Source organism: Petaurus breviceps, unplaced genomic scaffold, assembly GCF_028583685.1.
Source record: "Petaurus breviceps papuanus isolate PSGF00001 unplaced genomic scaffold, PetGlider_PUasm1.0 91041, whole genome shotgun sequence".
NCBI classification, from domain to species: Eukaryota; Metazoa; Chordata; class Mammalia; order Diprotodontia; family Petauridae; genus Petaurus; species Petaurus breviceps.
Window position 1 is genome coordinate 36,284,224 of NW_027187400.1, and position 26,698 is coordinate 36,310,921.

Consider the following 26,698-nt stretch of genomic DNA (forward strand, 5'->3'; position numbering starts at 1 on the left):
TCTGTGTTCTGAGGGCCCTCCCAGCTCTGACATTCTGTGTTCTGAGGCCCCTCCCAGTCCTGACATTCCTTGTACTAAGGACTCTCACAGCTTGAACATTCCCTGTTCTAAGGTCCTGATATTTTCTGAAAGAACACAGCAGCACTAGAATTTAAATCCAGTTCTTCTGATTCAAATTCATCATTCTTTTCACTCTCTCTTGCTGACCCTGAATCCTGTTTCTGTGCTGTATGGTCCAGCACTCTCTTCCCCTCAAAGCAAACCCCACCCTCCCTCCATGGCTGGGTCAGTCAACAGCCCTTCCAGCCTTCAGCCAGTCATCAGGTGAGAACTGGGCCAATTACAACTTGGAAAAGAGATTTGGAAACAGCTTCTATTTAGGGGAGCTCAGCCTGAGGGCAGAAAGATTGGAGAGCACTTAAGAACATAGATAAAAAGAAGCTACAGGACAGGAAACTATGGCTCAGAGAAATAATATGATTTGCTCATGATCTAACAAGCACTCTATTAAGCATTTACTATAATCCAGGCACTTTGCTAAGCAGTGGGATGGCAAAGGCAAGCAGAAAACAATTCCTGCCCTCAAGAAGTTTATACTCTAATGGGAAAGACACCTTACACATAAAAAGATCCAGACCTTCAGAGGAGGCACAAGGAAGTCTTAGTGGGAAGTCAATGTTGTCATTGTTCTAAAGACCTCCCAGATGATGTCTTGACTGGTGCATGAATTGAAGTGAGGCAATAGTCTCTGAGGGGTAGGTGGGACCAGGAAAGGCCTCCTGAAGAAGCTCAGGTTTGAGCTGAATCTTAGAGGAAGCCAGGGATTCTAAGGAGCGGTGGTTAGGAAGGAAAGCAATCCAGAAAGTCCAAAGGCATGGTGATGGGAGATGGAACACCACATAAGCAGAGCCTAGAATGAGAAGACTGGGAAGATTGGAAGGGTCCAAAGCCAAACAGAAGTTTAATTTGTTCCTAGAGATAACAGGAGACTTTTGGAGCTTATTGAGTCGGGAAGTGATGTGATTAGATCTATGCTTCAGGAAAATCTCTTTGGCAGATGAATGAAGGATAGATTGGATCAGGGAGAGACTGGAGGCAAGAATATGAATTAGAAGCTATTGTAATAGCCTGGGTGAGAGATAGCGTGGGCCTGAATTAGAGCGTAAGTAAAGCAAAGAGGACAAATGCCTCATGAGGAAAGGAATGATCAGATTAGGCTACTGATCACATATGGTGGGTAAGTGATGATGAAATGTCAAAATGACATGGTAGATGTCTGAGACAGGATTGCAAACCAGGTTGTCCTACCCCCACATCTAAGACTCCATCCAGAGCGTCATGGTGAACCCAATCCATTCTCTCCACCTGCTTTTAAGTCACAAACAATGAAGGACATGTGACGTTTACAGTTCCTCGAGGACTACCAATTGGCATGAGCTTGGTCCATCCTACTGGGTCAGACCATCATCTGAAGTTCTGTGATATCATCTGCTGACTTCAGGGAACCTAGGCCTTCTCTTTTCCACCCAGTCAGGACCTCTCCTGTCCTCTTACAGGGGAGAATTGCTGCTCTTAACGAACCCTTTTCACTCCACAGAGATTTAAATACCATTCTGCTTTGGCCCCCAATCTCTGGGCTTCCTTTCAAGCAAAATCATGAATGTCTGAGTTGGAAGCGACCTCATAGCCCAATCCACATGTCAGAAAACTCTACAACAGCATATCGAGTCTCATCTTCAAAGACCTCCAGTAAAGAGGAAATTGGCTATTTCTGGAGGTGGCCCATTGCATGCTGGGAGAGCTATAATTGCTAGAAAGTTTTTTCCTGACCTCAAACCCAAATCTGCCTCTTTGCAACCTCCCTCCCATGCTCCTAGTTCAGTCCTCTGGGGCCAAGCAGAACAAAGATAATCCCTCTTCCCTGTGACAGCCCATTCTTCAACTCCCCCAGAAATTAGTTCATGAAATTAGAACCTATAGAAAAACTTGTTTAAGCCTGATATTGTTAGGAAGGAGAATCTGCTAGTTCATCAAAATCCAGCTCTGATCCACAAATATGTATTCAGCATCTAACAAGAAGAGATCCAGAGCTGGAAGGAAACTAGTCTAAAGCTTCCCTTGTTTTGCAGAAGAGGAATCGGAGACCGAGAAAACGGGCATTTGGCAGTGGAAAGAACATTAGATTTGGAATCAGAAGGTCTGGGGTCAAGGCTCACTTTCTTTCCTTTTTTTTTTTTTTGCTTTTTGGAGGGCAATTGGGGTTAAGTGACTTGCCCAAGGTCACACGGCTAGTTTTTGTGTTAAGTGTCTGAGTTCGGATTTGAACTCAGGTCCTCCTGACTCCAGGGCTGGTGCTCTATTCACTGCGCCACCTAGCCGCCCCAAGGCTCACTTTTTCTGCTTCATTTTTCTAGGTCTCAATTTCCTCTTCTAATAAATGAGAAAGCTGGGCTAGATGGCCTTGTAGGTCCTTTCCAAAACTCTAAATCAATCAATCAGTCAATTAGTCTCAGTCTCTGTCTCTCTGTCTCTGTATGTCTCTTTATCTTTGTCTGTTTCTATCTGTTTGTGTCTCTATCTCTGTCTCTCTGTCTTTCAGCTAAGTGGTGAAGCAGATAGAGTGCCAGCCATGGAGTCAGGAAGACTCATCTTCCTGAGCTCAAATTCAGCCTCAGACACTTACTAGCTCTGCAACTCTGGGCAAGATGCTTAATGCAGTTTGTCTCAGTTTCCTCATCTGTAAAAACTAAGCTGGAGAAGAAAATGGCAAATCACTCCAGTATCTCTGCCAAGAAAACCCCAAATGGGATCACAGGGAGTCAGGCACGACTGAAATGATTCAATGACAAAATCAATCTCTCTCTCTTTCTTCTTGTATAAAATCCAATATTGTCTTCAACACTTCATTCATCATCTTCAATGAAGTGTTGAATCTGTGACCCTTAAGAGATTTTCCCAAGATCCAGGTTACAGTAGATGGTAGAGCTGGCATCTGAACCCAGGTTCTCCAACTTAAAACCGACCATTGTTTTCTCCTACACCATTCTGCCTAGCATCTGTAAGACTCCACTCAAATCCCACCTTCTGCCACAAAGCCTCTCCCAGTCCCTGCTGCTGCTAATACCTTCCCTTCGATATCACCTTCCACAAAATGAGATATTATTTGTAAAGTTCTTAGCACATAGCCTGGCATACAACAGCACTTTACAAATGCTTATTCCCTTCCCTTCTCCCATCTACTCTGGATAGATCTTGTTTCTATCTAGTTGTTTATATGGTGTCTCCCCAATTAGAATGTAAGCTCTTTGAGGGGCAGGGACTGGTCTTGTTTTTCTTTGAATTCCCAGCACCTGACATATAGTAAGAGCTTAATTAATGCTTGTTGACTGACTGATGGGTGGGTACAAGGGATTGTGCTGGGTTCACAGGCTACAAAGATAAAAGAGGAACAGGTCCAGTTCCCAAGGAGTTTCCATTGTACTGGGGTTGGTGCATTGGGGAGGACCACATGTACAGAGCTAAGTACAAGATAAGGGATCCCACGCAGGAGACAGTTCCTGGGTGAGCCACATTGCTGTTCAACAGCCTGGATAATTGCAAGTGGAAGGTGCTGGTTTCCAGCTTTGCTGACATTTGTAAGGCAATGAGGTGTGACCCTCTCCCTTCCCCACATTCCCCCCCAAGACTAAGACTCAGCAGGCAGATAGCCCCAGAAGATCATTGCTTCCCTCTACCCTTCCCCTGCACTGCCCCCAGACTCCCTGCCCTTGCCAGGGCCCACTGCTGACTCACCTTAAACATCTGCTTCACCTTCTGCCGAGGAAGATTCACATTCAGCTTATGAAGGAGCTGGAGGACCTCGTTGATGCTCAGGCTGCCATCTCCATTTTTATCTGCCTCGTCAAACGTCTGCTTCAGCCACTTTGAGGCTGAGTTAGGGGCCACACAACAGCTGGCCTGATCTGGCCTGGCCCAGCCCAGCCCCCACTAGCATCCCTTAATGTGGCTCAAGACCCAAACACTCTTCCTGGTTCAATCCCTTCCCTGGGCCATCTCACCCCCCAGGCCCTCCTCACTTCCACGGCCCAAACCTGGGCAGAGCAGACATAGAGGCTGTTGGGCCTTGACGTCCAATCTTAGATTCTCAGGGTGGGGGTAGAAGGGGACCTGAGACAACAACCCCATCCCATACAGGGTGGGAACATTTTCTCAGGCAGATGAAAGGCAGTGTGGTGTAGGAGAAGCAAACTATCATATTATCTCTCCTGAAAGTTTGAATGTAACGTCCTTGAGAGTAGAAATGGTTCCATTTTTTGTCTTTGTGTCTCCAGTGCCTAGTAAAGTACCTGCCACATAGTAGGCACTTAAATGTTTGTTTGATTAGTTGATTGGAGTCAGAGTCAGTCAGAAGACTCCAATTCTACTGACTATTGGGCCTTGGGTCTTCCATATTCATAGAGATAGGGACTGGACCTATAATCTCATGGATTAGAGAATTCCCAGAGGAGAAAACTCCCTCTCTACCAGTACCAGTACAAGTTGACATCCTCTCTGCGGTTTACAATCCTACTAGAGTACTCAGAGCATTAGGAGGTTTAAGTGACTTGTTTGGGGTCACAAAGCCACTAGTCAGAAATAAGACTTGAACCCAGGCCTTTCCACCTCTGAGGTTAGTTATCAATCTACTATGAGATGCTGCCTCTCTCCCACCATCACTGAATAATAGAGATTTTAGAAATGGAAGGAGGGGGCAGCCAGGTAGCACAGCAAGTAAGAGCACCGGCTCCAGTGTTGAGAAGACCTGGAGATCGAATCCCGGGCTCAGACACTTAGCACCCACCCAGAAACACCTGGCCGTGTAACCTTGAGCAAGTTACTTAACCCCAATTGCTTAGGGGCGGCCAGGTGGCTCAGCGAGTAAGAGCACTGGCTCCAGTGTTGGGACGACCTGGAGATCGAATCCCAGGCTCAGACACTCAGCACCACACCCAGAAATAACTGGCCGTGTAACCTTGAGCAAGTTACTTAACCCTGATTGCTTTAAAAAAAAAAAAAGAAAAGAAAAAAAGAAATGGAAGGAAACTCAATAGCCAGCAACCCATACCAAAGAATACTCAATATGGCATGCCCTAGAAATAGTCAGTGCTTAAAGACCTCCTACCAAGAGGGATCTCTTCTTCCCCATTCTACTTTAATTGCTAGGAAGATTTTCCTGCTAACAACCCTCTCTGTGCCTCAGTTTCTCCATCTATGCAATGCAGAAATTGAACAGGAACTTCCCTAAGGTTCCATTCAACTCTAAAATATTATCATTATTGGTGGGTTACGTTCATTTATTTAAAAAGATCTAGAAGGAAACTTATTGATTATCTAGTCCAACTCCCAAATTTTATAGAGACCCAGAAAGAAGTACCTTGCCTGAGGTCACAGGGCTGATTCTTGGCATAATTGGAACTTGAGAAAACAGTTGACATTTAGAGAATGTTCCAAGGTTTGCCAAAAGCTTTCCATCATTATCTCATTTTATCTTAAGAACAACCTTGTAAGGTATGTATGATCAGCCCCATTTTATAAATAAGGACACTGAGGTTTAGAGAATTGAGGTGGCCTGCCCATGGTCACGGAGTTTGAATGTGTCAAAAATGAGATTAAAACCCATCTCTTTTTTTTCTCCAAGTCTAGTTAGTCAACAAATATCTATTTCTATATATCTATATGGCTGGATGGATAGACAAATAGATGGATGGATGGATGGATGGATGGATGGATGGATGGATGAATGGGTAGATGGATGGATGGATAGGTGGATGGATGGGTGGATGGGTGGATGGATAGATGGATGGATGAATGGATAGATGGGTAGATATAGTGATACATATGTAGATAGTATATATATAGTGATATATATAGATAGTTTATATATATATATATTTATAGTGATATATATATATCTATATGGATAGATATAGTGCCTACTATGTGCCAAAGAACTTTGCTAAGTTCTGGGAATACAAAGAAAGGGAAACAAAACAAAAATCCCAGCCCCTGCTCTCAAGAAGCTCACAGACTACTGGGGGAAACAAGTTCATTGCTCTCTACCACATTGCCTTTCAACATGAACTGAGGTCTTCGAAGATGAAGTTAAATCTGCAGGGAAGGAGAAGACTGGAATAGACAGCCTCCTGAAAATCCCCATCCATCCACAGATTCTACAGCTACTCCTTCCCCACCCCACCCCCAAGTCCAGTTCCAAAGGATATTGGTCACGAGTTCTCTGGCGTTTGGACAGACTGTCCTCATCACTGATTCCTGCCATCAGGTACCGGAGGCCTGTGATCCAGGTTCGAGCTTCTTCTCCATTGGAGGACACGAGGTCCAGTGACTCCATGTGGTCCCCATAGTAGATGCTGAAGCAGCAGTTGGGGTCAAAGCTCCCATCAGCATAGCGCTGGAAAATCTCTGACTGCTTTCCTTCACATACCTCCTGGACAGAGTCGATGGAGACTGGGGAAGAGAGGAGGGAGGAAGGTCAGAAAAGTGAGTCAGCATTTGTGTGTAGCAAAGCGGGTCTGGTTTGGTTCTGTTACAATCGTTATCTCATTTGATCCTCACAACAACCCTGGGAGGTAGGTGATATTATTAACCCATTTGACAGATGAGGAAACAGAGGCAGAGATGAAGTGACTTGTCCAGAGTCACCTAAGCAGAATTCAAACTCAGGACTTCCTGACTCCAAGTCTAGAACTATGTTTACTGTATCACCTGGATGCCAGGGAGAATCATCAGTAACTTTGTATCCCCAATGTCCTGCAGGAGGCATCCTTGTACATAGCGGGTACTCAAAAAAAGAGGGTTGCTGGAATGAATTGGGGGTGGATTTCACCTAGACCAAACTGCTTAGAAATATATGCTGGGCAATGAATGCCACCTCCTCTAGAAAGTTTGCCCTGATTCTCTCCCTGGCCCCCTCCCCTTGGTGGCCATCTTTCCCCTCCCATATGACATAGCATTTTTCATCTCTCTTGAGAATTTATAGAATTTTGTGCATTATTTTTATTTATGTAGATGACTCAACTCCCCTTAATTAGGCTATAAACTCTGTGAAGACAGAGACTGTTTTATCCAGACTTTCTTCTCCACCCCTCTGCCCCCACCTCTCCTAACCCCCTAGAAATATTCTTTACAAACCAGTAATAATAATCAACAATATGGTCATGAAGCAGGAAGATAATAGAATTTGGAACTGGAGAATCTGGGTTCAAATCCCATCATGAAACCTTGCTCATGTCACCTGAGCTACCTGGGCCTCAGTTTCCTCACCTGTAAAATGTGGGGGATTGGATTAGGTCCATTCCAGATTGAACCCTATGAAAGCACAGATTTCTATCTTGCCTTAAGGTCTTCAGAGCACTTTGTCTCATCTGATGCTTACAGCCACCCCTGGGATGTGGGTGCTCTCATTATCCTGTCCTTTTTACAGAAGAGGAGCTTAGAGAGATGACATCATATGCCCAGAATGACTGAAGCAGTATGTGAGGTGGGCTTTGAATCGAGGTTCTCCTCACAAGAAGACCAGTACACTATACCTCCTCTCCATCAAGTACTGGATAAATGGCTGATTGCACTGACTAACAATCCTTGGTCACACAGCGAGTGAGTCCCTTCCTGCCCTGAAATCCATCCTAAATAAGCCTGAAATTGAGTCCCCACAGCCTTAGGGTAGTTGAGGGTCAAGGTGGTGTTAGATGCCCAGGGAGGCAGGAGACCTGAGGGGTTAGCCTTATTGATCTTCCAGCTCCTGCCCTGAGTCAGATCCAGGCTCTGGGCTGGGGACCTGGCCTAGAAATCCCTTCTCTGTTCCTATCCCTGCCCTCCCCTCCCAACTGGGGCTCAGATGGGGTCAAAGCTGGGTGAAAGAAGGACTCTGATGGGAGATGGGCGGATGGGGGGCATCTCTAGGGAGAGAAGAGAAGAGCAGCTCAGGTTACCAATGCTCTTCCCCAGCAGAACCCTCTTCTTTCTGGTGGTAGGTCCCTCAGCCCTGACATGGGCCAAGCAACATCATGGGGAAAATGGGAACGAGAATCTCTGGATACAACTGTCTGGGAATGAGAAGCCATCCAGCCTCTGAACCAATGAGCTGGCCCCTAGGAAGCCCTGTGCTAAGAGAAATAGGCAGCAGAGAGAGAAGCAGGTCAGCACCACAGCCCCCCTTCCCAGCCAAGAAGTGGCCACTCTCCTTTCAGAGTTATTAGCATGAGATGGGCAGCAGGGCTGCCTTTGCTCTGTGGCTGCTGGGCCAGGGGACAGAGGGACTGGTGAATCCAGCAAGTGGAGGCCAGCTACTCCTAGAGAAGCAACATGGTGGGGAGAGGAAGAACAGGATGGGGGAGGTAAAGGGAGAGAGAGAGAGAGGGAGGGAAGGGGAAAGGGAGAGACACAGAGAGGGAGGGAAAGAGGGGATAGGGGAAGAGAGAGAAAAAGAAAGAGAGAGGGGAGGGAGAGGGAAGGAGATAAAGAAAGAGGGGAGAGGGAGGGATGGAGAGAAGGAGAGAGACAGAGAGGGGAGGGAGAGAAAGAGGAGGGAGGGAAGGCAGGGAGGGGGAGAGAGAAACAGAGAGACAGAGACACATGGAGAGATAGACACACACAGAATAGAAGAGGAGAGAGAGAACAGAGAGACAGCAAAAGAGACAGAAAAAGATGGATAATAGAAGAGAGGAAGAGAGAGTTGGGAAGAAGGAGACAGAGAGAGAAAAAATAGAAAAGGGGAGGAAAAGGGAGGGAGGAAGGAGAGAGAGACAGAGACAGAGAGAGAAAGAGACAGATGGGACAGACAGAGACAGAGAGAATAGAAGAGGTGGAAAGAGTGGGGAGAGAGGGAGAGAGAAATTGAGGGATGGAGGGAGGATGAGAGAGAGGGGAAGAGTCAGGAGAGAGACAGAAGGGAGGAAGGAGAGAAAAAAATTGAGACCAGAAGAGTCAGCAGTGAAAAACCAATCGTATCATCTGAGTTCTAGCCCCACATAAATCTCCCCTCCAGGGCCATGTAATTCTCCTGGGCTAGATGACAGGGGAGCCATCCATCTTTCCAATAACAAGGAATACCGAGGCCCAGGGCTGACTCTTTTATGCTTTTCTAGTCAGCTCCTTCCTCTAATCTTAGCCCAGGTTCTAGTAAAGGGTCTATTACAACTCCCAGGTTTCGGGGGGTGACACAACCATTTTTGCTGTTATTGTTGTCATATCACGAATAAAAGTAAGGGAATAAAGTAAGGGGAATAAAGGCCTAGAGGAGGAAGGTCTGTCGTCCAAAAGGTATACTTGGTGGGAGAGTCCCTGGGGGCACTAAGGTAAGGATTGAGCAGGATGCAAAGAGGAAGATGGGCCGGGCTGGGTGCCCACACCAGTGAGTTCTCAGCCCTCAAGTCTGCCAAGTGCTTAATACATGACCTCACTTGCTCTCCACAACACCCTTGTGAGAGAGGTCATATAATTATCCCCATTTTAGTTTGGAGGAAACTGAGGCTCAGAGGTTAGTTCCTAGCATCACATAGCTAGTGAGTCTAAAGCAAGCTTCGAAGGTCTTGACTTCTGGCCCCATACTCTAGACATCACACCACTCAAGACTGCCAAAATTTGTATTGAATTGCTTACCCTTCCCTACCACCATGTGCTGGGAGACATTATAGGAAACCTGGGTTCAAATTCCTGTCCCTGTGATTTTGGGAAAGTCCCTTAATCACCCTGAGCCTCAGTTTCCACATCTAAAATGAAGGGATTGGCCTCCTTTTCAGCTACATGATCCTGGTTCTAAGATCCTAGAAGCATCTTGGGCAGGGTCACACAGCTGCTAGTAAGTGTCCAACACAAGCTTCAAACCCAGGTCCTCTTGACCCAAGGCCAGTGTTCCATGCCTTGAATTAAGCTTCATGCCTCCTCAAGGCATGTCATGGCAGGAACCTTTGGAGGGCTCTTGAAGGCTACGGGAGTGAAGCATAGACTTTGAAATGGTCAATGGTTTGAAAAGTTTTGTTGCTGGGCTATACACTTGCTGTTTGAATCAAGTCAACAAACCTACTATGTGCCAGGCACTAGGCTAAGTGCTGGGTCTGAGGACCAACTTGGCTAAGTCTAGAGATTCAAGTCCCAAGGAGATGTCTCAAGGTGATAGATTTTTCAGTCCTACATGCTCTCCAAGACTACCTGTTTGGTCATGAGTTGGAAACAGGGATGGTGGAGGGCAGACCTGGACAGAGTCACTCAAGGATCCTGGAAGTATTGAAGCAAATAGCATTTTAAGTGTCAGGAAAGAAAGGTGAACTCAAGAGATGAGTCTTAGGGAAAGGAAGGAAAGGGAAGGGGGGAGAGAGGGAGGGAAAGGAAGGGGGAATGGAAGGGGGAAGACAAAGAAAAACAGAAAAGGAGGAACAGAAGCAGCAACACAAAGGGCAGAGAAGGGAGAAAGGAAGAGGGAACAGAAGGGGGAAGACAAAGGAGGGGGAAGAGAAGGGGCAAGATGAAGGGGAAGGGGGGAGAGAAAGGAGGAGAGGGACAGAGAAAAGGGGGAAGAGAAGGTGAAAGAGTGGAAGAAAAGTGAGGAAGAGAAGGAATAAGATAAAGGGATGAAGAAGGGGAAGAGGAGGGGGAAAAGAAAGGGAAAACACAAAGAGGAAGAGACGTGGGAAGAGAAGAGGTAAAATAAAAGGGAAAGGAAGGGGAAAGAGAAGAGGGAAGAAAAAGGGAACAAAGATAGGAAAGAGGATGAGGGAAGAAGAGGGGAAAGGGCAGGAGAGAAAGAGAAGAGGAGAAAAGAAGGGGAAAGAGAAATGGAAGAAAGAAACACCTATTCTTCAGGAAGTGTAAGAACCTGTTATGAAAGATGGATTCATTCTGGCTGTTCCTGTGGCTGAATGTTAGAATTTTGACTATAATAAGTAGCTAGAAAAGCAAGCTAACTGGCCCTGCTTGACCCTAACTTCCTTGGAAGACACTGTCGAGCTGCTCTCCATCCTTTGTCTTTCTTTCTTCTGAAGCCTGAGTTATGTGTGGGTGTGTTGGGGGGTTGGAAGCAGGGGTTTTGGAAGGGGTATCACAGAAAGCTCTGGGGCCAATTTTAGCCTCCTCAAATCGCATGACTAGCTTTATCTATCCACCTCTGCTCTGGCTTCTAGGAGGACGGTAACAGGAAGTAGGCACTAGCAACCTGTAAATTAGCTCCTCTGTAAGCAAGGGGATTATAGGGCTGGAGAGATGGGTTAGGGGCACAGCAGGCTTGGAGCTGTTGCTCTCCATCCCTCCCGTCACTGGGAGCTGCCCGAAAGAAGACAGTGCAAACCCAGCTCTTGCTTTTATTGCTATGAACACACAAAGAAACTCCCCTCACTTGGCTTCTTCATATCATAATGGTGTCACCTCCTGTAAGAGGTTAGAGGGCTTAGAGTCAAAGACCTCAGTTCCAATATCACTTCTGACACGTACGTGCCCGGATGACCCTGAGCAAGTCATCTGGCCTCTCAGGGCCCCCAAGCAACACTAAATTACAGACAAATTGCTGATCTTCACAGGTGGAGGGAGTTTCCATACCAGGAACATAGACAAAATCACATCCCATGTTTGAGAGCTGGAAGAGTCACAGATAATGAATATAAGATAGCTTACACAGATGCAATGAGAAGCCAACTATTATTACTTCAAACAAGCATTTATTAACCATACTATGCACCAGGCACTGTCCTAGGCAATAAGGAATACACACATAAAAGCATACAGTCCTTGCTTACTGTCTATGGGAAGCTGCACCAAGTCCCATCACCCCCCCAGGTCTGTTTCCTCATATAAACTGTAAGAAGGTTGGACTAGATGGCCTCCAAGGTCCTTCCTTGAATCTATGACGATCTCAAAGGTCACCTTCTATTGAGGTCTAACATTCTTGAGCTGGAGGCTTCCATCACAATGCAGAATCTATCTACTTCTCAAAAGTTGGCCAGGTCCTGTATTACAGGGCTAGTGTAGTCCTACCTTCCCTTGTGAAGAGGCCCCTGTGAGGACTCCTCTGGATAAACACCTCCTCATTCCCTGCCTGGAGGGCAGGGTCAGAGCCAAGGATGACCACTTTGTTGGAGGGAAGAGGAAGGAGAAGACTTAATTCCCTAGCAGTCAGGATTGACCCAAATTGAAAGGCAGGCCTTAGACTTACTCTTGGCCTTCTCATTCTTCCGCGATGGCCGCCAACGGATGCACGATTTGTGCTCGTCCAGGTAGTAGAAGCGAACCAATCCCTTAGAGCCGCCTCGAAGCTTGACCATCTGAGTCCCGGCCTGCATAGAACTGATGCATCTTTCCACTAGAGACACAGAGAGAGGGCACAGAGAAGGTCAGTGTCAGTCATTCACCTTCACACTTAAGAGCCAGAAGGAATCTTGGAGGTCATCTAGTTCAATCCCTGCCTCTGTTTCAGAGGGGAAAACAGAGGGCCAGAGTAGTGAACTGATTTGCTGAGAGTTGCACAACTAGGGAAAAAGTCTGAGATTGGAACCCAGGCTGTCTGACTGCTAGACCATGGGAGCTTTTGACAGTTCATCCTCAGACAGGTAAATGGCATAAGATTATGGGTCTGGGCACCCATGTTCCAAAAATATCTGTTATGCCAAGTCATTTTGGGACTTCCCTCTCCTTCATGGACCTCAGTTTCCCCTGTAAAATGAGATGACAGGGCTAGATGGCCCCTAAGGTCTCAGACCTTCCAAGGATTTTCTCAATGGTTTAAATTTCTATTAATTGCAGGAAGCATGGGAGAGTAGCTGGAGAGCCAGGCTTGGAGCTGGGGAGATCTGGGTTCAAGTGCTGACTCTGATACACAGTGGTGTAACAGTGGGCAAGCCCCACCCTCTCAGAGGAGGGGGCATCCTACAGGGCCTTTGGCAGCTACAGCAGGAGGACAAGAAGGCCTGGGTTCAAAGCCTGCCTCCGACATTTACTAGCTATGTTGTTATGCACTTGTTTCAGGCGTGTCCAACTCTTTGTGACCCCATTTGGGGTTTTCTTGGCAAAAATACTGGAGTGGTTCACTGTTTCCTTCTCCAGCTCATTTTACAGGTGAGGAAACTGAAGCAAATAGGGTGCAGTGACTTGTCCAGGGTCACACAGCTGATAAGTGTCTGAGACTGGATTTGAACTCAGAAAGATGAGTCTTCCTGACTCCAGGCTTGGCACTCTATGCACGACACCACTTGGCTCCCCTTACAAGCTAGGTAACCCATCTGTAAAATGGAAATAATCCCCATCTCCCAGGTATGTTTGGAAGCTCCGATGAGAATGTGTGTAAAACACTTTGGAAGCTTTAATATAGTACATTGGAAAGAATAGTGGGTCTGGAGTCAAGAAGAGGTGGATTCAAATTCAGCCTCAGACACTGAGACCCTGAGCAAGTCACTTAACCTGTTTTTCTCAATTTCCTCATCTACAAAATGGGGATAATAATAGCATCTACCCTCCCAAGGTTGTTAGGAGGATCAAATGAGACATACTTGTAAAGCACTTAGCACAGTGCCCAGCACACAGCAAGTGCCATGAATGTGAGTTGTTATCGTGTTAAGTTACAGTGAGTGGCTATCTGCACAGGTGGAGAGGTTCCACATGAGAAAAAATTGAAGAAACCAAATTTTCCCCCTCCCAGCATATTGATGGCCAATGTTTACATTTACTTAACATTTTTCAATATATTTTTAAAAATAAATTTTATTTTCACAATCTCCCTCTTCTCCATCTTATTCCCATTTCACATTGAGAAAACAAGAAAAACAAAATCCCTGTGACAAACTTCAATCGACTTCTATATCTATTATCTCATCGCTTCCCAACATCCCATTTGAGAAAGAATGCAGATATCTATCAGCAGCCCCATTAACCCCTGAACCCAGATCTCCCGATTCCCAGTTCAATGGGCTTTCCAATTCTGCTCATTTAAAAAGTTGCTTCCCCCACTGCTAAGCATCTCTAGAAGACACAATCAAAGATGCCTGTGTCTGTACCTCCCGAGATGTTACTGAATAGCATATTAGAGGGAGGGAGCTCTCCCTCCCAAAATCTGCACCCCTCCATGGCAGTCTATTCTATATACTATAACCATTCTCTGGGATGGGGCAGAGAGCACAGAAGGTCTCCAGGTAGCCCTGGACCCAAGCTGCATAGGGCTTCAAAGGGAATTCCAAGCTTCCCACCATCGCCAGACCCCAAGTCTGTCCAGACCTGTTAGTTACTTTAGCTCCCAGGGACCAGTCCCCTCCTTCTATCAACTGTCTTTCCTTGGATTTAAAGGCATAGGATTTCAGAGTTCATCTCACACATCTGCCTTCTTTCTTTGAAGAACTTCCCTTACCCCCATGTCCCTGAACCAATGGAAGTACTCCCCAAGGCTGTGCTCTTCATTCTCAGTTTAGTGCTTGGTTTATTGCCACATGAGCCAAACAGCCGAGCCTTCCTTTGGTACCACACGGCAAGAACACTGGATCTGGAGTCCAGATCCCCACCTGGATGCTGTGACTTCTTCTATGAGGTTAAGCCACATGAATTGCAAGGTTTCTTCCAGCTTCAAAGCTAGGATCCTATGATTTATACTCCCACCAGAACTCTAACTCTTCCATTCCATTCCATTTCTTGTGAGCCTCAGTTTCCTCATCTGTATGAACAATGGGTTGGAATAAATAACCACTGTTTGTCCTTCAGCTCTGAGGTTTTCCACCCAGTCCCTTAAGGTGCACATCTACTCTACCACTACTACCTACCATGGGGAAGCCACCACTGTCCCGCTCCCAGGCCACCTCACCTCCCTAGGGGTGGACAAGTAGGGATAGATGTCTTTTTTCCCCACTCTATTTTTCAATTAACAAGCATTTATTTTCTCTCCCTTGCACCCTTCCCATATGAGAAAAAATTGAAAAGAAAAATCCTTATAACAGATAAGAATAGACAAGCAAAACAAATTAAGGAAATTCCCTCATTGGCTAAACCCAACAATTCTGTATCTCATATCATCTGCATCTCATCAATCTGCTATTACTTCTCTGTCAGGAGGTGGGCAAGAGGCTTCATTATTAGTCTGCTCTGATTCCTTTCTTAGTCCCAGAGTATGACCACTCCCCAGTGCTCCCTTCCTCTAATCCGCTATTCAGAGTCACTTTCATTTTCCCAGTCTTCTCTGGGCCCCATCCATTATCCTGTACCACAAGGTCTATAATTACAGCAGCTTCCATTTCCAATTTCCTAGTGCTTTAAGATATATAAAAACTCTTTCCTCCCAACAATCCTATAGGAGAGGGCAAGTGTTATCATCCCCATTTCACAGATGAAAAAACTAAGGCACAAAAGAAATCAAGCCACTTCCTTAAGGGACGACCAGTAGTGAGTCTTATCCCATAGCACAGGATACTCTACAGACATCAGGGTGCTGCTTAAACACAGATGACAGGGTAGGACATCTTTTAGGGGGAGGGAACGGGATCATTCTAATAACAGCCAGAACATATAACAATTGGGTCTAGAATGCAAATACAGACATTATCCCACAGCCTTTGGCACAGAGCTGAGCTTTCTAGGTGGGGGCTGGACCAGGATATGAAAGGTGAGACAGAACCATAGGATCCTAGCTCTAGATGGAAGGAGGTTTTCTGAACCAACCTACCTCATTTTATGGGGGCAGCAAGGTGGCACCATACTGCATAAAGCGCTGGGCTTGGAATCAGAAAGACTCATTCTCATGAGTTCAAATCTGACCTCAGATACTAGCTGTATGGCCTTGGGCAAGTCACTTCACCTTGTTTGCCTCAATTTCCTCATCTGTAAAATGAGCTGGAGAAGGAAATGGCAAACCCCTCAGTATCTCCGCCAAGAAAACCCCAAATGAGGTCATGGAGAATTGGACATAAATGAACAACAATAAAACCTCATTTCACAGAGGAGGAAACCAAGTCCCAGAAGGGTAATGATTTACTCCGATCACCCAGGTACCAAGTGGCAATAGCAGGTGTTGAGTTGAGGTCCTTAGACTTTAAAGTCAGTGCTCCTTCACTGCTCCACAATGTGGAGTCCAAATCTTCCCAAGTCGTTAGGGTCTGACAGCACGCCTTCCCACCCAACTCAGATCCACATCCATCTCCCTCTCCTCTGAATTCCTAACCTCAAACTGAGCGCTGACTTGGAGACTGAACACATCCTGTTGTAATCTCTCACAGAACCCTGCAACCCTCATCTAATCATCTAACGCTTTAAGCCTCGGTTTCCTCATCAGCACCTACCTCCCAGGGCTGCTGTGAGGGATAGCAGTTGTGGAACACTCAGCCCGGTGCCTGACGTGTTCAAGGACCACATGCTGTCATTGTTCAGTCATGTCACATTCGACTCTTTATGACCATATTTGGGGTTTTCTTGCAACTTGCCCAGGGTCACCCAGCTAGTAAGTGTCTTGAGGTCAGATTTGAACTCATGTCTTCCCGACTCCAGGCCCAGCGTTCTATCCACTGCATCACCCAGCTGTCCTGAGCACTATATATATATGTGTATGTGTATGTGTATGTATATGTATGTGTGTATGTATATGTGTATGTGTATGTATATGCATGCATGTATGTATACACACATATTATTATTATAAAGCTGGGTTGGAACAAAATACTAGTGAATTTTCCAGAAGAGGGGAAACTGAGGCCCAGAGAAGGGAAAACAATACCATGATTGAGCAGCAGAGCCCTACTCATATCCCAGAATCTAGACTCCTCCTATTTTCTTCTTCCTCTTACTGCATTCAGACAAACAAATACTTGTTGATCAGCTGATATAAGTCATGAAACTGTCCAAAGACCTCACTAGGTAAGGAGGCTCTGTTCCCCTTCCTGGACTCAAGGACACTTCATTCAGGGCTTTCATCTAAACCCTCTCTGAGGCTCAGAGAGAAGTGAGATGTCCAATAATATACAGCAAAATAGTGTGGGGTAGTGGTTAGAGCACTGGACTTCTGATCTGGAAGTCCTGAGTTCAAATCCCACCTCAGATATTTACTAGCTGTGTAAACTCTGGGAAGTCACTTAACTCCCTTGGCCTCAGTTTCCTTAACTGTAAAATTAGAAAGCTGAACTCAATGGCCTCTAAGGTCCCACCTGCTCTGACCCAGTGGTTCCTTTTGTCTTTATTTGTATTGACAGGGCTCAGCACACACAATACCCCACGCCTAGTAAGGCCTCCATAAATACTTGCTTGTTCTTTGAGTGGCTGACTGATGAAAGCAGTGACTGGATTAGAATCTAGGTCTTTGGCTCCAAATTCCTACACCTTTCTACTACACATCAGCTGCCTCTTCCTCCCCCCCAAAAAGCGCATCTTGCTGACTGAGCCATCTTCCCATAAATAATTCAGAAAGGCATTTTCGAGTACAAACTGCTTTCAAATGAGGCCGTTACTCAGGACGGCAGAGACATTAAAAATTAACATCAAAAAGGTTATTAAACACACACACCGGACTCACAAAGTAGCAGCTGCTGAAACAGCGAGAACAGGCTGCCGGGGGAGTGCCTTTGTCAGTGCGCAGCTCGCACTCATGAAGACGAGTCTTCCTGATTTCAAGCGGATGGGGCTAGAGCCCAAAGGAGTGCCTACCCTGGGCCTGGCTCTCAGCAGATGTGCCCATGGAGGCAGCTGGAGCTTCCTGAGCCCTGGCAGACAACCAGGCCTGCAACTTGACAGCCACTCTTCACCTGGGAGTGGGGGCTTACAGGCCTCTAAGGGATCTGGGGCAAGCCACCTTCCCATCTCTGGGCCTCAGTTTCCCCATTTGTAAAATGAAAAGGATTACGACTTGACCCAGAGGAAAAAAAGAGAAAATGTGCTTCCTGTCCTTTGTGATGGTAGTTAGGTGGGGAGGGGATCGAAGACAACCTGTTTTCTTTCAGACATAAAAGTGACATAAAAACAAAACATAAATAATTATTTAAAAAAATAAGATGGATTAGATTCTCCAGGACTCAGTTTCCTCATCTGTAAAATGAAGGGGTTAGATTAGGAATATCTGAGGCTCTCCCTCACCAAGCTCTAGAACTATGAGCTTATGACTATGGTAAGTTCCTACCTAAAATCCTATCCTACCTTCTGCCCTTTCCGCGAAAGCTTCAAAATTGCCCTGAATCATTCCACTCACCCTTCCTCATCTCATTGCTTCTTTCAGTACCAATGTACCGAAGGTACCAAGCACACCTTACATATATAAGCCCTCTTGATCCCCACAACAACCCTGGGAGGTAGGTGTTATTATTATTATTATTCCCATTTTACAGATAAGGAAATTGAGGTAGATGTTAAATGACTTGCCCAGAGTAACACTCCTAGTATATGTATAAGGCTGGATTTGAACTCAGGTCCTCCTGACTCCAGGTCGAGCACTCTGGGCACTATCTAGCTGCCTACTTGGCAATAGGAGGGAGCACAGAGTGCCTGCCTCTACTATTCTTTTGAGGTCTTCTACTTCAAACTTCCCTTTATGAAATGGGGGAGAGGCAGATTTGGGCTAGATGACCTCAAAATATTCCTTCCATGCCAAGTCAACAAGCATTTATTAAGGGTTTCTCACATGCCAGGCCCTCTGCCAAGTGCTGGGGACATCAATAAAGGCAAAAGAAGACCCTGCCCTCCAGGAGCTTATAGTCTAATACAAACTATGTGCCTACTAGATGAATTGAGAGTGGATGGAAGGTCACCTGGGAGGAGAAGGTACTAGCTGCTTGGAGGACGAGGAAAGGCCTCCTGAAGAAGGTGAGTCTCAGAGAAAGCCAGGAAATCTGGAAGGTGGAAATGAAAGGTAGAAGGGACAGCCTGGACATGGTGATGGGAACTTATTAGACAAGACTACAAAGGTTGGTCCAGATTTGCCAGAGCCTTCTTCCCCATCCCAGGCTCTCCATGGGCCTGAGTAAGAGAACCCCAGGGGAAGGTTAGGACTTCTATGGTTAGGGAGGGCACTAACCTAGAGAGCTGATTATTCTTTATGGACATTTGATCAATTAACGTTTACTAATGGTATACTATGTTTCAGGCACTGTGCTAAGAGCTGAGTTTACAAAAAGGCAAAAGACAGTTTCTACCCTCCAGAAACTTATAATCAAATGGGAGAGATAACATGCAAAGAAACAAGTCAAGCGATATATGGGATAAATAGAAAATAATTAAAAGGCACTACATTTATGTGGCTTCCTGTAGAAAGTGATCAATCAAAGACTCTTCCCTATTCCTCAATCCCCAATGGCAATGACCACTCAAAGGACAAAAGAACTAACAAGGATGAACAAGGAAGCCGACCAGAGAGGCATTTTGCCAGCCTGGTCACAGGCTCTTCTTGCCCCAGGTGACCACTGGGTGGGGGAAGGGTGCCTCCTACCCCTAGAGCAAGGTGTAACTCCTCAGCCAGATAGACATATACTCTCCTCCTCAGTGACTCTCCTCAATTGGTTCCCCTTTGCCTAGAATACCCTTCCTTCTCCTCACCTCCTAGGGAAATCTATCTTCCTTCAAATTCTACCTCTTCAAGGAATTCTTCCCCAGTAAACCTTAATCTCTTCTCCAAGTCCATTCACTCCTGACTATCTGAATCTCTCATTTAGCCCCTGTCACAGGGAGTATCCTGTCCCATCTTAGATTGCTGGTATGCAGTGATTAGCTCTTGTACTGTTACCTAAATGGTGAAATGGATAGAGTGGTGGGTGTGGATTGAGGTCAAATCTGACCTCAGATACTTACTAATTGTGTGACCTTGGATAAGTCACTTTAACCCTGTTTGACTCAGTTTCCTCGTATGTAAAATGGTTTAGAGATAGGGATCTGAGTTTGAACTCTGGTTGTGACACACAATACCATTGTGGTCTTGGTCAAACTTGCTGGTCCTCAGTTTCCCCATCTGTAATAAGAAGGGGTTTAATTGGATAAGCCCTAACATCCCTTCCAGCTCTGAGTCACTGATCCTACAAGTCTCAATGAACAGCATTGAAGAACTGAGTCCCCCTGCCAACCTTCATTCAAGGTTGGACCCCCACACACACTGCCCCCCCTCCACTGCTAGCCATAAGAGAGAAGCACCATGGACAGAGCCAGGCAGTCACAGTCTATTTTAAAGCTATGCAGCCCCCAGGCAGGTAGCTGATGCTGAGAAAGAGGATGGGAGAGTGGAGGGGGTAGAAGGGATCAGCTTCCAGCAGAATCAATCACCTTGTAGATTGTAGCTAAAGTCTAATCCCTCTGCTGCTGGCTGAGCTGATTCAATTTGTATAACTTTCCATATAATAACATGGTAATGAGGGTTGGGCTCTGGGCTCAGCCTGGGCACTGCTAAGAGACCTAGTGATCCTGACTGAGGGTCAGGATAAAGGATCTGGATTTCATTAGCATAGAACTCTCTATCCCAACTCTGGCCAGAGGAGAAACCCCAGAGACAACCAGACTCACTAGCATCTGATCCCAGAATCCCAGAATGTCACTTAGAGAGATCATCCAAATACCCTCCTTCTACAGATGCCATGTTAGAGAACCCAACTCAAGAGGTGAGGTGGTTGGTTCAAAGAACATCAGAATTGGAGTCCAGAAGATCTGGACTTGAATTTCCCCTCTGATGCTAGCTGAGCACCACTTTATGGGCAAATTGCTTAAAGTCTCTATGCCTCAGTTTCCCCATCTGAAAATGGGGATGCTGGTATCTGTTTCTTGAATCATAAGAGGTAGCTTATTATGTAGCCAGGAAAACCTGGGTTCAAACCTTGCTTCTGACATACTGTCTGAGTGCTCTAGGAGACTTTGAAAGACTAAACTGTTACCTCTTTACCAATGCAGGTGCTGACTTACCTTAGGAGAGGTAGAGCTTCTTCACCTGAGAATTTTCTAAGCCAATGAAATCACAGATCTAGTCACTATTCCTGTTCCTATCCATTTCACCTGCTGCTTGTGAGGCAAAGACAGGCTTCACAAACTTTACAGGGTTATATAAATACCAGGTATTAGTCAATGGAATGTAAGCTCCTTGAGGGCAGGCATGGGTGAATTCTTGGTCTTTGTAGCCTCAGCATCTAGCACGTGGAACACTATAAGCACTTAATAAATGTCTGTAAAATTGAATGGGAAATAGCTGGCTCAGAATTTGTACCCAAATCTTTTGGGACTCAGTTCATTGCTTTCTTCTCTAAGGATTCTTTACCTCTTTCTGGATCATGGACCCTTGGGCAGTCTTGGGAAGCCTATGGACTATTTCTTAGAATTAAGGGGTTCAGATTTAAAGGGTTTCCACAAATCTCCAGGTGAGGATAGTATGCCCAAGGAGAGGGTGAGGAGAAGATTAAGGCAGGGCAAGAGGTGAGGTGGCTGGTCCAGGGACAAGAGATAGACTGCCAGAATTATTAAAAAAACTCCAAAGAAGATGAATACATTCTCATGTCTCAATGTAAATCAAGTTATACAGTGACAGGTATTCACCAGGAGACAGGGAAATGCAGTAGAATGGGTAATTATAAGGAAGACAAAGACCTTGATATATAGACATAGTTTTTTTCCCTACCCAAGGTCACAAATCTATCGATGGACCCCTTGGTGGGGGTCTGTGAACCTCAGGTCAAGAATCCCTGCATGACCCCGATTCCTCCTCATACAGCTACCCAAGCAGGACTAGAATAGCCTGGACCAGGATTTAAGGAGTTTCTATAGGGCTCTCTATTTTCAGTTCCCTCCTTGTAACTGGACCTTAATTCCTAAGTTTGGAGAAAGTCTTCAAGCAAGCGCCACTCCATTTCTCCAGACAAGAGTACACATGTAGGAAAACAAGGCTTCCCCATGAGCCCAGGCCTGTGTTCTGGCCTCCAGACCAAGCCAACTGTCCTCTCCTGATTCCCTGCAGTTCAATCCTTTCACTGTCCCCCAGAAAAGAACAAGGAATTTCTTGCTGCCTGTACCATAGAGCTTCTAGCTTTAACTCTCAGTCTGAAGCTCAGAGATTTCATTTTCTACATAAAGCTTATTGGTGGTCAAGATAAAACTCAGAATGTTGACTCAAGGAAGGAAGGGGGGAGGGAGAAGAAGCCACATATATAGGTTAGGGGAAAAATGACTATCTATTGGTGGCTAGGAGAAAAAAATCTTATTTGTGAAAAATATATTGGAAACCACAAACCATATCGAAATGCTCCCAGTAAGGCTGGGATAAACCCAGGGATTATATTCGCTGAGGGGATCAGGAATTCTCTCTGGGGAAATCTGCTCTGAAGAAGGTCCAAGGTTCAGCAAGTAGAAATTGTCACTGGAAAAAGACCAGCTGGTCTAAAAGGTGTCCCAGGCCAGGTCAGAGAAGGGGCAAGCACTCCAGGGGCATGTGGGCCCAGGGTCCTTCTCTAGAGAAACTCAACATTTCCTTTCTACCTCCCCCTCCAAAGCTATGTTCTTCCCTTGGGATGCTGAGACTCAGTTTCCTTATATATAAAATGAGAGGGATTGAACTAGGTGCCATCCCAATGTTAGGTATCATTACTTTGTACTGACATACAAAGTTTTGTTTTGTGCTATTTTGTACTCAAGCCAAAGTGCCCATCCCATTAAACCCAAGGAGGTTGGGTTTTCCCCTTCTTACCGAACTGGCCTAGTCTCCACTTTGGGGACACCACGATGCTCCCTCCGACCCAGAGAAACTCCTTTGCCAAGCAGGCCACCGTTCCCTTGTTTGGAAGTGAGGGAGACTTGCCAAGAGCCATGTCAGGAAGGTAGAATAGTTCACCTCTCTCAGCCAGAGCAAAGTGATGGGAGGTCAGTCACCAGGTCACCGAGGCAAGGGAAGACCAAAAGGCTGGGACAGCAGATGTACCATCCTGCCACCTTCCCCCTGGAACTGCCCAGAACCATCTTTGCCCTTATTCACCCTTGAGGCTTATTGAGTCCCCCCAGTCAAAGGCTACCATGCTTCTCAAAGACTCCATTCAAAAATTCAACATTTCCTTAAAAGAAACCTCAGCATGTGCCTGAGCCCTTAGAGGAGAGGTCCCAGGTCAAACAGCTTCATTTCTGCTCCTCTTCCTATAAAATGCTGCTCCCGTCTGTACCAGGTTACTGAAGGTCACTGGCATTACTCAAAAGAAGCAGACAGTAGAACAAGTGTCCTGAATCCTTCAGACTATCCCAAGAGTCGGCCCCAAAGGTTTTCTCCTCTTCTTCTGCCCGTGCATGCCTCTGCCTGGTCAGGGCTCGAGGTACCGGCTGCTTCCCCCCAATATTGTCTCTACTGTTGGGGGATGGGAGAACTCCTTTCAACCCATTGCCTTCCCATGCCTGGCTGGACTTCCTTTTCCTGATGCTGAAGCCTGTCCCAGTCCTCTTTCCATTGCTGAAGTGGGTCAGGAAGAAAGGGCACAGCCCAAAGAAACAGCCAAATCCCTCTACTTTCACAACTGCCTGGTCGAGCGAAGGACTACATGGGAGCTCCCTCCCACCCCCTCCTGACCCACGTTTAACCAAAATCCCAAATCCTCCTACACACTAATCCATAACTCTGGCTCCAGCCCCAGCCTGTCAGAGGATTTAGGCTGTGGAAACTCTGGTTGAGGAAATCAGGAGGAGAAAAAGGAGGGTCAGGGAGACTTCTTCCTTCCCAATACCCCATGGCTCCAGTGTCTCCAAGGCCAGGGAACAGGACAGGGGTGTCCTGAGTTAGATGGTTCACACATGCAAAGTGCCTGGGACAGAGTCCAAATATCTGGGTTGCAGTGACTGATTTGCCCTCTCACTAGCTGTCTGTATTTGACCTGAGTATCTTCCCTTATCTGGGTCTCAGTTTTCTGCTCTATAAAATGGGAGGTTTGGTCAAGTGGTCTCTAAAAACTCTTCCAACTATGATATGGCTTGTTACGAAAGCCTTGAAGTTTGTTTTGGTAAACTTGCTCTCCACTTTGAGGGTCTTCATAGACATAGACAGGCACAGGCTACCCCTAACCAACTTTGCTCTGCTCCCACCCTTCAATCTATCTTTCTGCTTGGGTAATGCCCTCAGTAAGTCCCTTTCTCATTGTCAAAATGTAGAGTAAATCCCAAGGAATGCAGCCAATTGACTCGTTCAGTCTAAAAAGGAGAACAATGAATTCAGGCCAAACTGGGCTTCATGCCTTATTCCTTTCAGCACATTTTCACTAATAACAAAGGACAATGATGGCCTAGGGCAGGTGTTCATTAACCATTTTTTTTTTGTATCATGGACCTCTTTGGCAATCTGGTGAAGCCAAAGATCCTGAGATCACGAGAAAAAAATGTTAAATGCACAAAATAAAATACATACAATTACAAAGGAAATTGGTTATAACGAAAATAAAGATGTAATTTTTTTTCTTATCTGAGTTCATGGATCCACTGGAATTTATACCCAGACCCCAGGTTAAGAATCACTGGACTAGCCATTTCCTTCTCCACTTTCTCTCATCTTCACCCTCTTTCATACTCACAGGGATCACACAGCAGATTCTCAAAGCCTCGATGGTGGTACTTACAGAACCTAGATAAAATCTGCCACATTTTCTCACTCCCTGAGAGGGGTACGATCTGGTCTCCTTCTGCCTTGGAACTGGCAGCATCAGGACCAGAATGGGGAGAAATGGAGGAGTCAGTTTCATGGCCCCCAGAGGCTTCCACCTGCTCCACACCCTGACTAGTAAGACATAAAGATTAGAGGTAGGAAGTCACCCCGTCATACCCTGCCCCTCAAAAAATAGCTCCCACCCTGGATGTTAGGCTCTTCTGTGTCTGTTACTAAATCACCAGGCCTCCTCTGGTGAACTGTCTGACCATCCCTTCACTCCTTCCCCCAGCTCAGAGAGAGAAGTCCTGGAGATTTTAACCCCGACTCAGTGACCTTTACCCCATCCCCAGGGTGGATGATGCCTTCTGGGCCCTAGAGTCTGCTGGGCAGGGAAACACAGGGTGAGTGAAAGAATTAGTAGACCAAACTGTGAGATTTGCTGCCAGCCCCTTCTACCAGAGAAAAGCCTAAGTCCCTCCCCAAGATGCCAACCTCACTCCCTGCCTTTCAAGTTCCAAACCTAGGCACAGGCAGAAAGGCAGAAAGGCTGGGAAACTCCTCTGGTGAATAATTGGGAAAGTCTTTTCCCTTCTTCCCATGAGCCAAAACTTATTACAGCTGAGGAAACCCTCACCACCCCCCCCCCCCCATACACAGGGGATCCCAAATCAGGCTAGAACCAAGGACCAAAACAAATGATATTTCACAAGGACTCATGAACACCTTATGAATGGCTGCTCGAATTCCCAAAGACAAGACTCTTGTCTCTGTTGCCCTTGTACCAGCACAGTGCTTGGCATGTGGTCAGTGACCGACAAATGCTTATTGATGAACTAATCAAAAGCAGTTCATCCGAAAAGGGTCTGAGGATTTTGGTGAACTGTGAGCTCACTGAGCATCAACAATTTGGTTTGACAACTGGGAAAGTTACGGTGACTGCGGGCTGCAGGCATAAGGACTTCGAATAATAAGGGAGTATAGTCCAGTGGTCTTCTGCCCCAGTCAGACCATCCCCAGGCCATTGCGTTCAACTCTGAGCATCACATCGATAAGTTGGAGAGTGGGGGAGGGACAGCAACCTGGATGCAAGTCAATTGAATTCAAGCACACGGCAGGTGGTGGGCTTGGTAGGCTCTGGAAATACAGTGGCAAAAATGAAACATTGCTAGCCCTCAAGAAGCTTACATAATTCTGATCCTTAGTTTCCTCATCTGAAAAGTGGGTATAATGGTACCTACAATACCTGCTGGAATTCATAAGGTTATGAGCAAAGTCCTTTGTAAACCTCTGGTTGTTCCTTATCATCTTTAGCATCAAACACAAAACCCTCTGTTTGGCATCCAAAGCCCTTTGTAACGTGGCCCCCTCCTACCTCTGCACTCTTCCAACATCCTATGCCTCCTTTCCCCACTCATGTACTCTTTGCTCCAGTGACCCTGGCCTCATTCCTGGTTCACAAACAAGACACTCCGTCTCTGGGTTCCAGGCACTTTCTCTGGCTGTCCCCCCATGTCTCCCCATGTCCCCAATACCTGGAATTCTTTCCCTCCTCATCTCCACCTCCTGCTTTTCCTGGCTCTCTTTCAGTGCCAAACCTTATCTTCTACAGGAAGCCTTTTCAAATCCCACTTAATTCTAGTGCCTTCCCTCTGCTAATTATTTCCGAATTACCACATATATACATATCTGTGCATGTACAGATAGTGTTTATATCTATCTATATCTATTTATTTATATCTATCTATCGGGAGAGAGGGAGGAAGAGATGGAGAGAGAGAGAGGGAGGAAGAGAGGGAGAGAGAGAGGGAGAGAGAGAGAGGGAGAAAGAGAGGGAGGAAGAGAGGGAGAGAGAGAGGGAGAAAGAGAGGGAGAGAGAGAGAGGGAGGAAGAGAGGGAGAGAGAGAGAGGGAGGAAGAGAGGGAGAGAGAGAGGGAGGAAGAGAGGGAGAGAGAGAGGGAGGAGGAGAGGGAGAGAGAGAGGGAGGAGGAGAGGGAGAGAGAGAGGGAGGGAGGAAGAGAGGGAGAGAGAGAGGGAGGAGGAGAGGGAGAGAGAGAGGGAGGAGGAGAGGGAGAGAGAGAGGGAGGGAGGAAGAGAGGGAGAGAGAGAGGGAGGAGGAGAGGGAGAGAG

General features: G+C 46.2%; 1 protein-coding gene and 1 long non-coding RNA gene across 7 annotated transcripts in view; one reads left to right on the forward strand and one right to left on the reverse strand.

The window, feature by feature from the left end:
* The window catches only part of LOC138153893 (uncharacterized), a 354,866-nt gene that overhangs the window by 288,163 nt on the left and 40,005 nt on the right, over positions 1-26,698 (forward strand). The window lies entirely within an intron of this gene.
* Positions 1-26,698, reverse strand: part of PLCH2 (phospholipase C eta 2) — a 352,788-nt gene that overhangs the window by 111,544 nt on the left and 214,546 nt on the right. For all 5 annotated transcript variants that reach the window (XR_011166493.1, XM_069078304.1, XM_069078301.1 and 2 more), the window contains 3 exons: positions 12,200-12,346; positions 6,268-6,504; positions 3,793-3,929 (listed from right to left, as the gene is read on the reverse strand). Coding sequence is in view for 4 of the 5 variants with exons in the window: in XM_069078304.1 (XP_068934405.1) it covers positions 3,793-3,929; positions 6,268-6,504; positions 12,200-12,346 (521 nt within the window). In the remaining variant the exon portion in view is untranslated. The remainder of the gene's footprint in view (positions 1-3,792; positions 3,930-6,267; positions 6,505-12,199; positions 12,347-26,698) is intronic.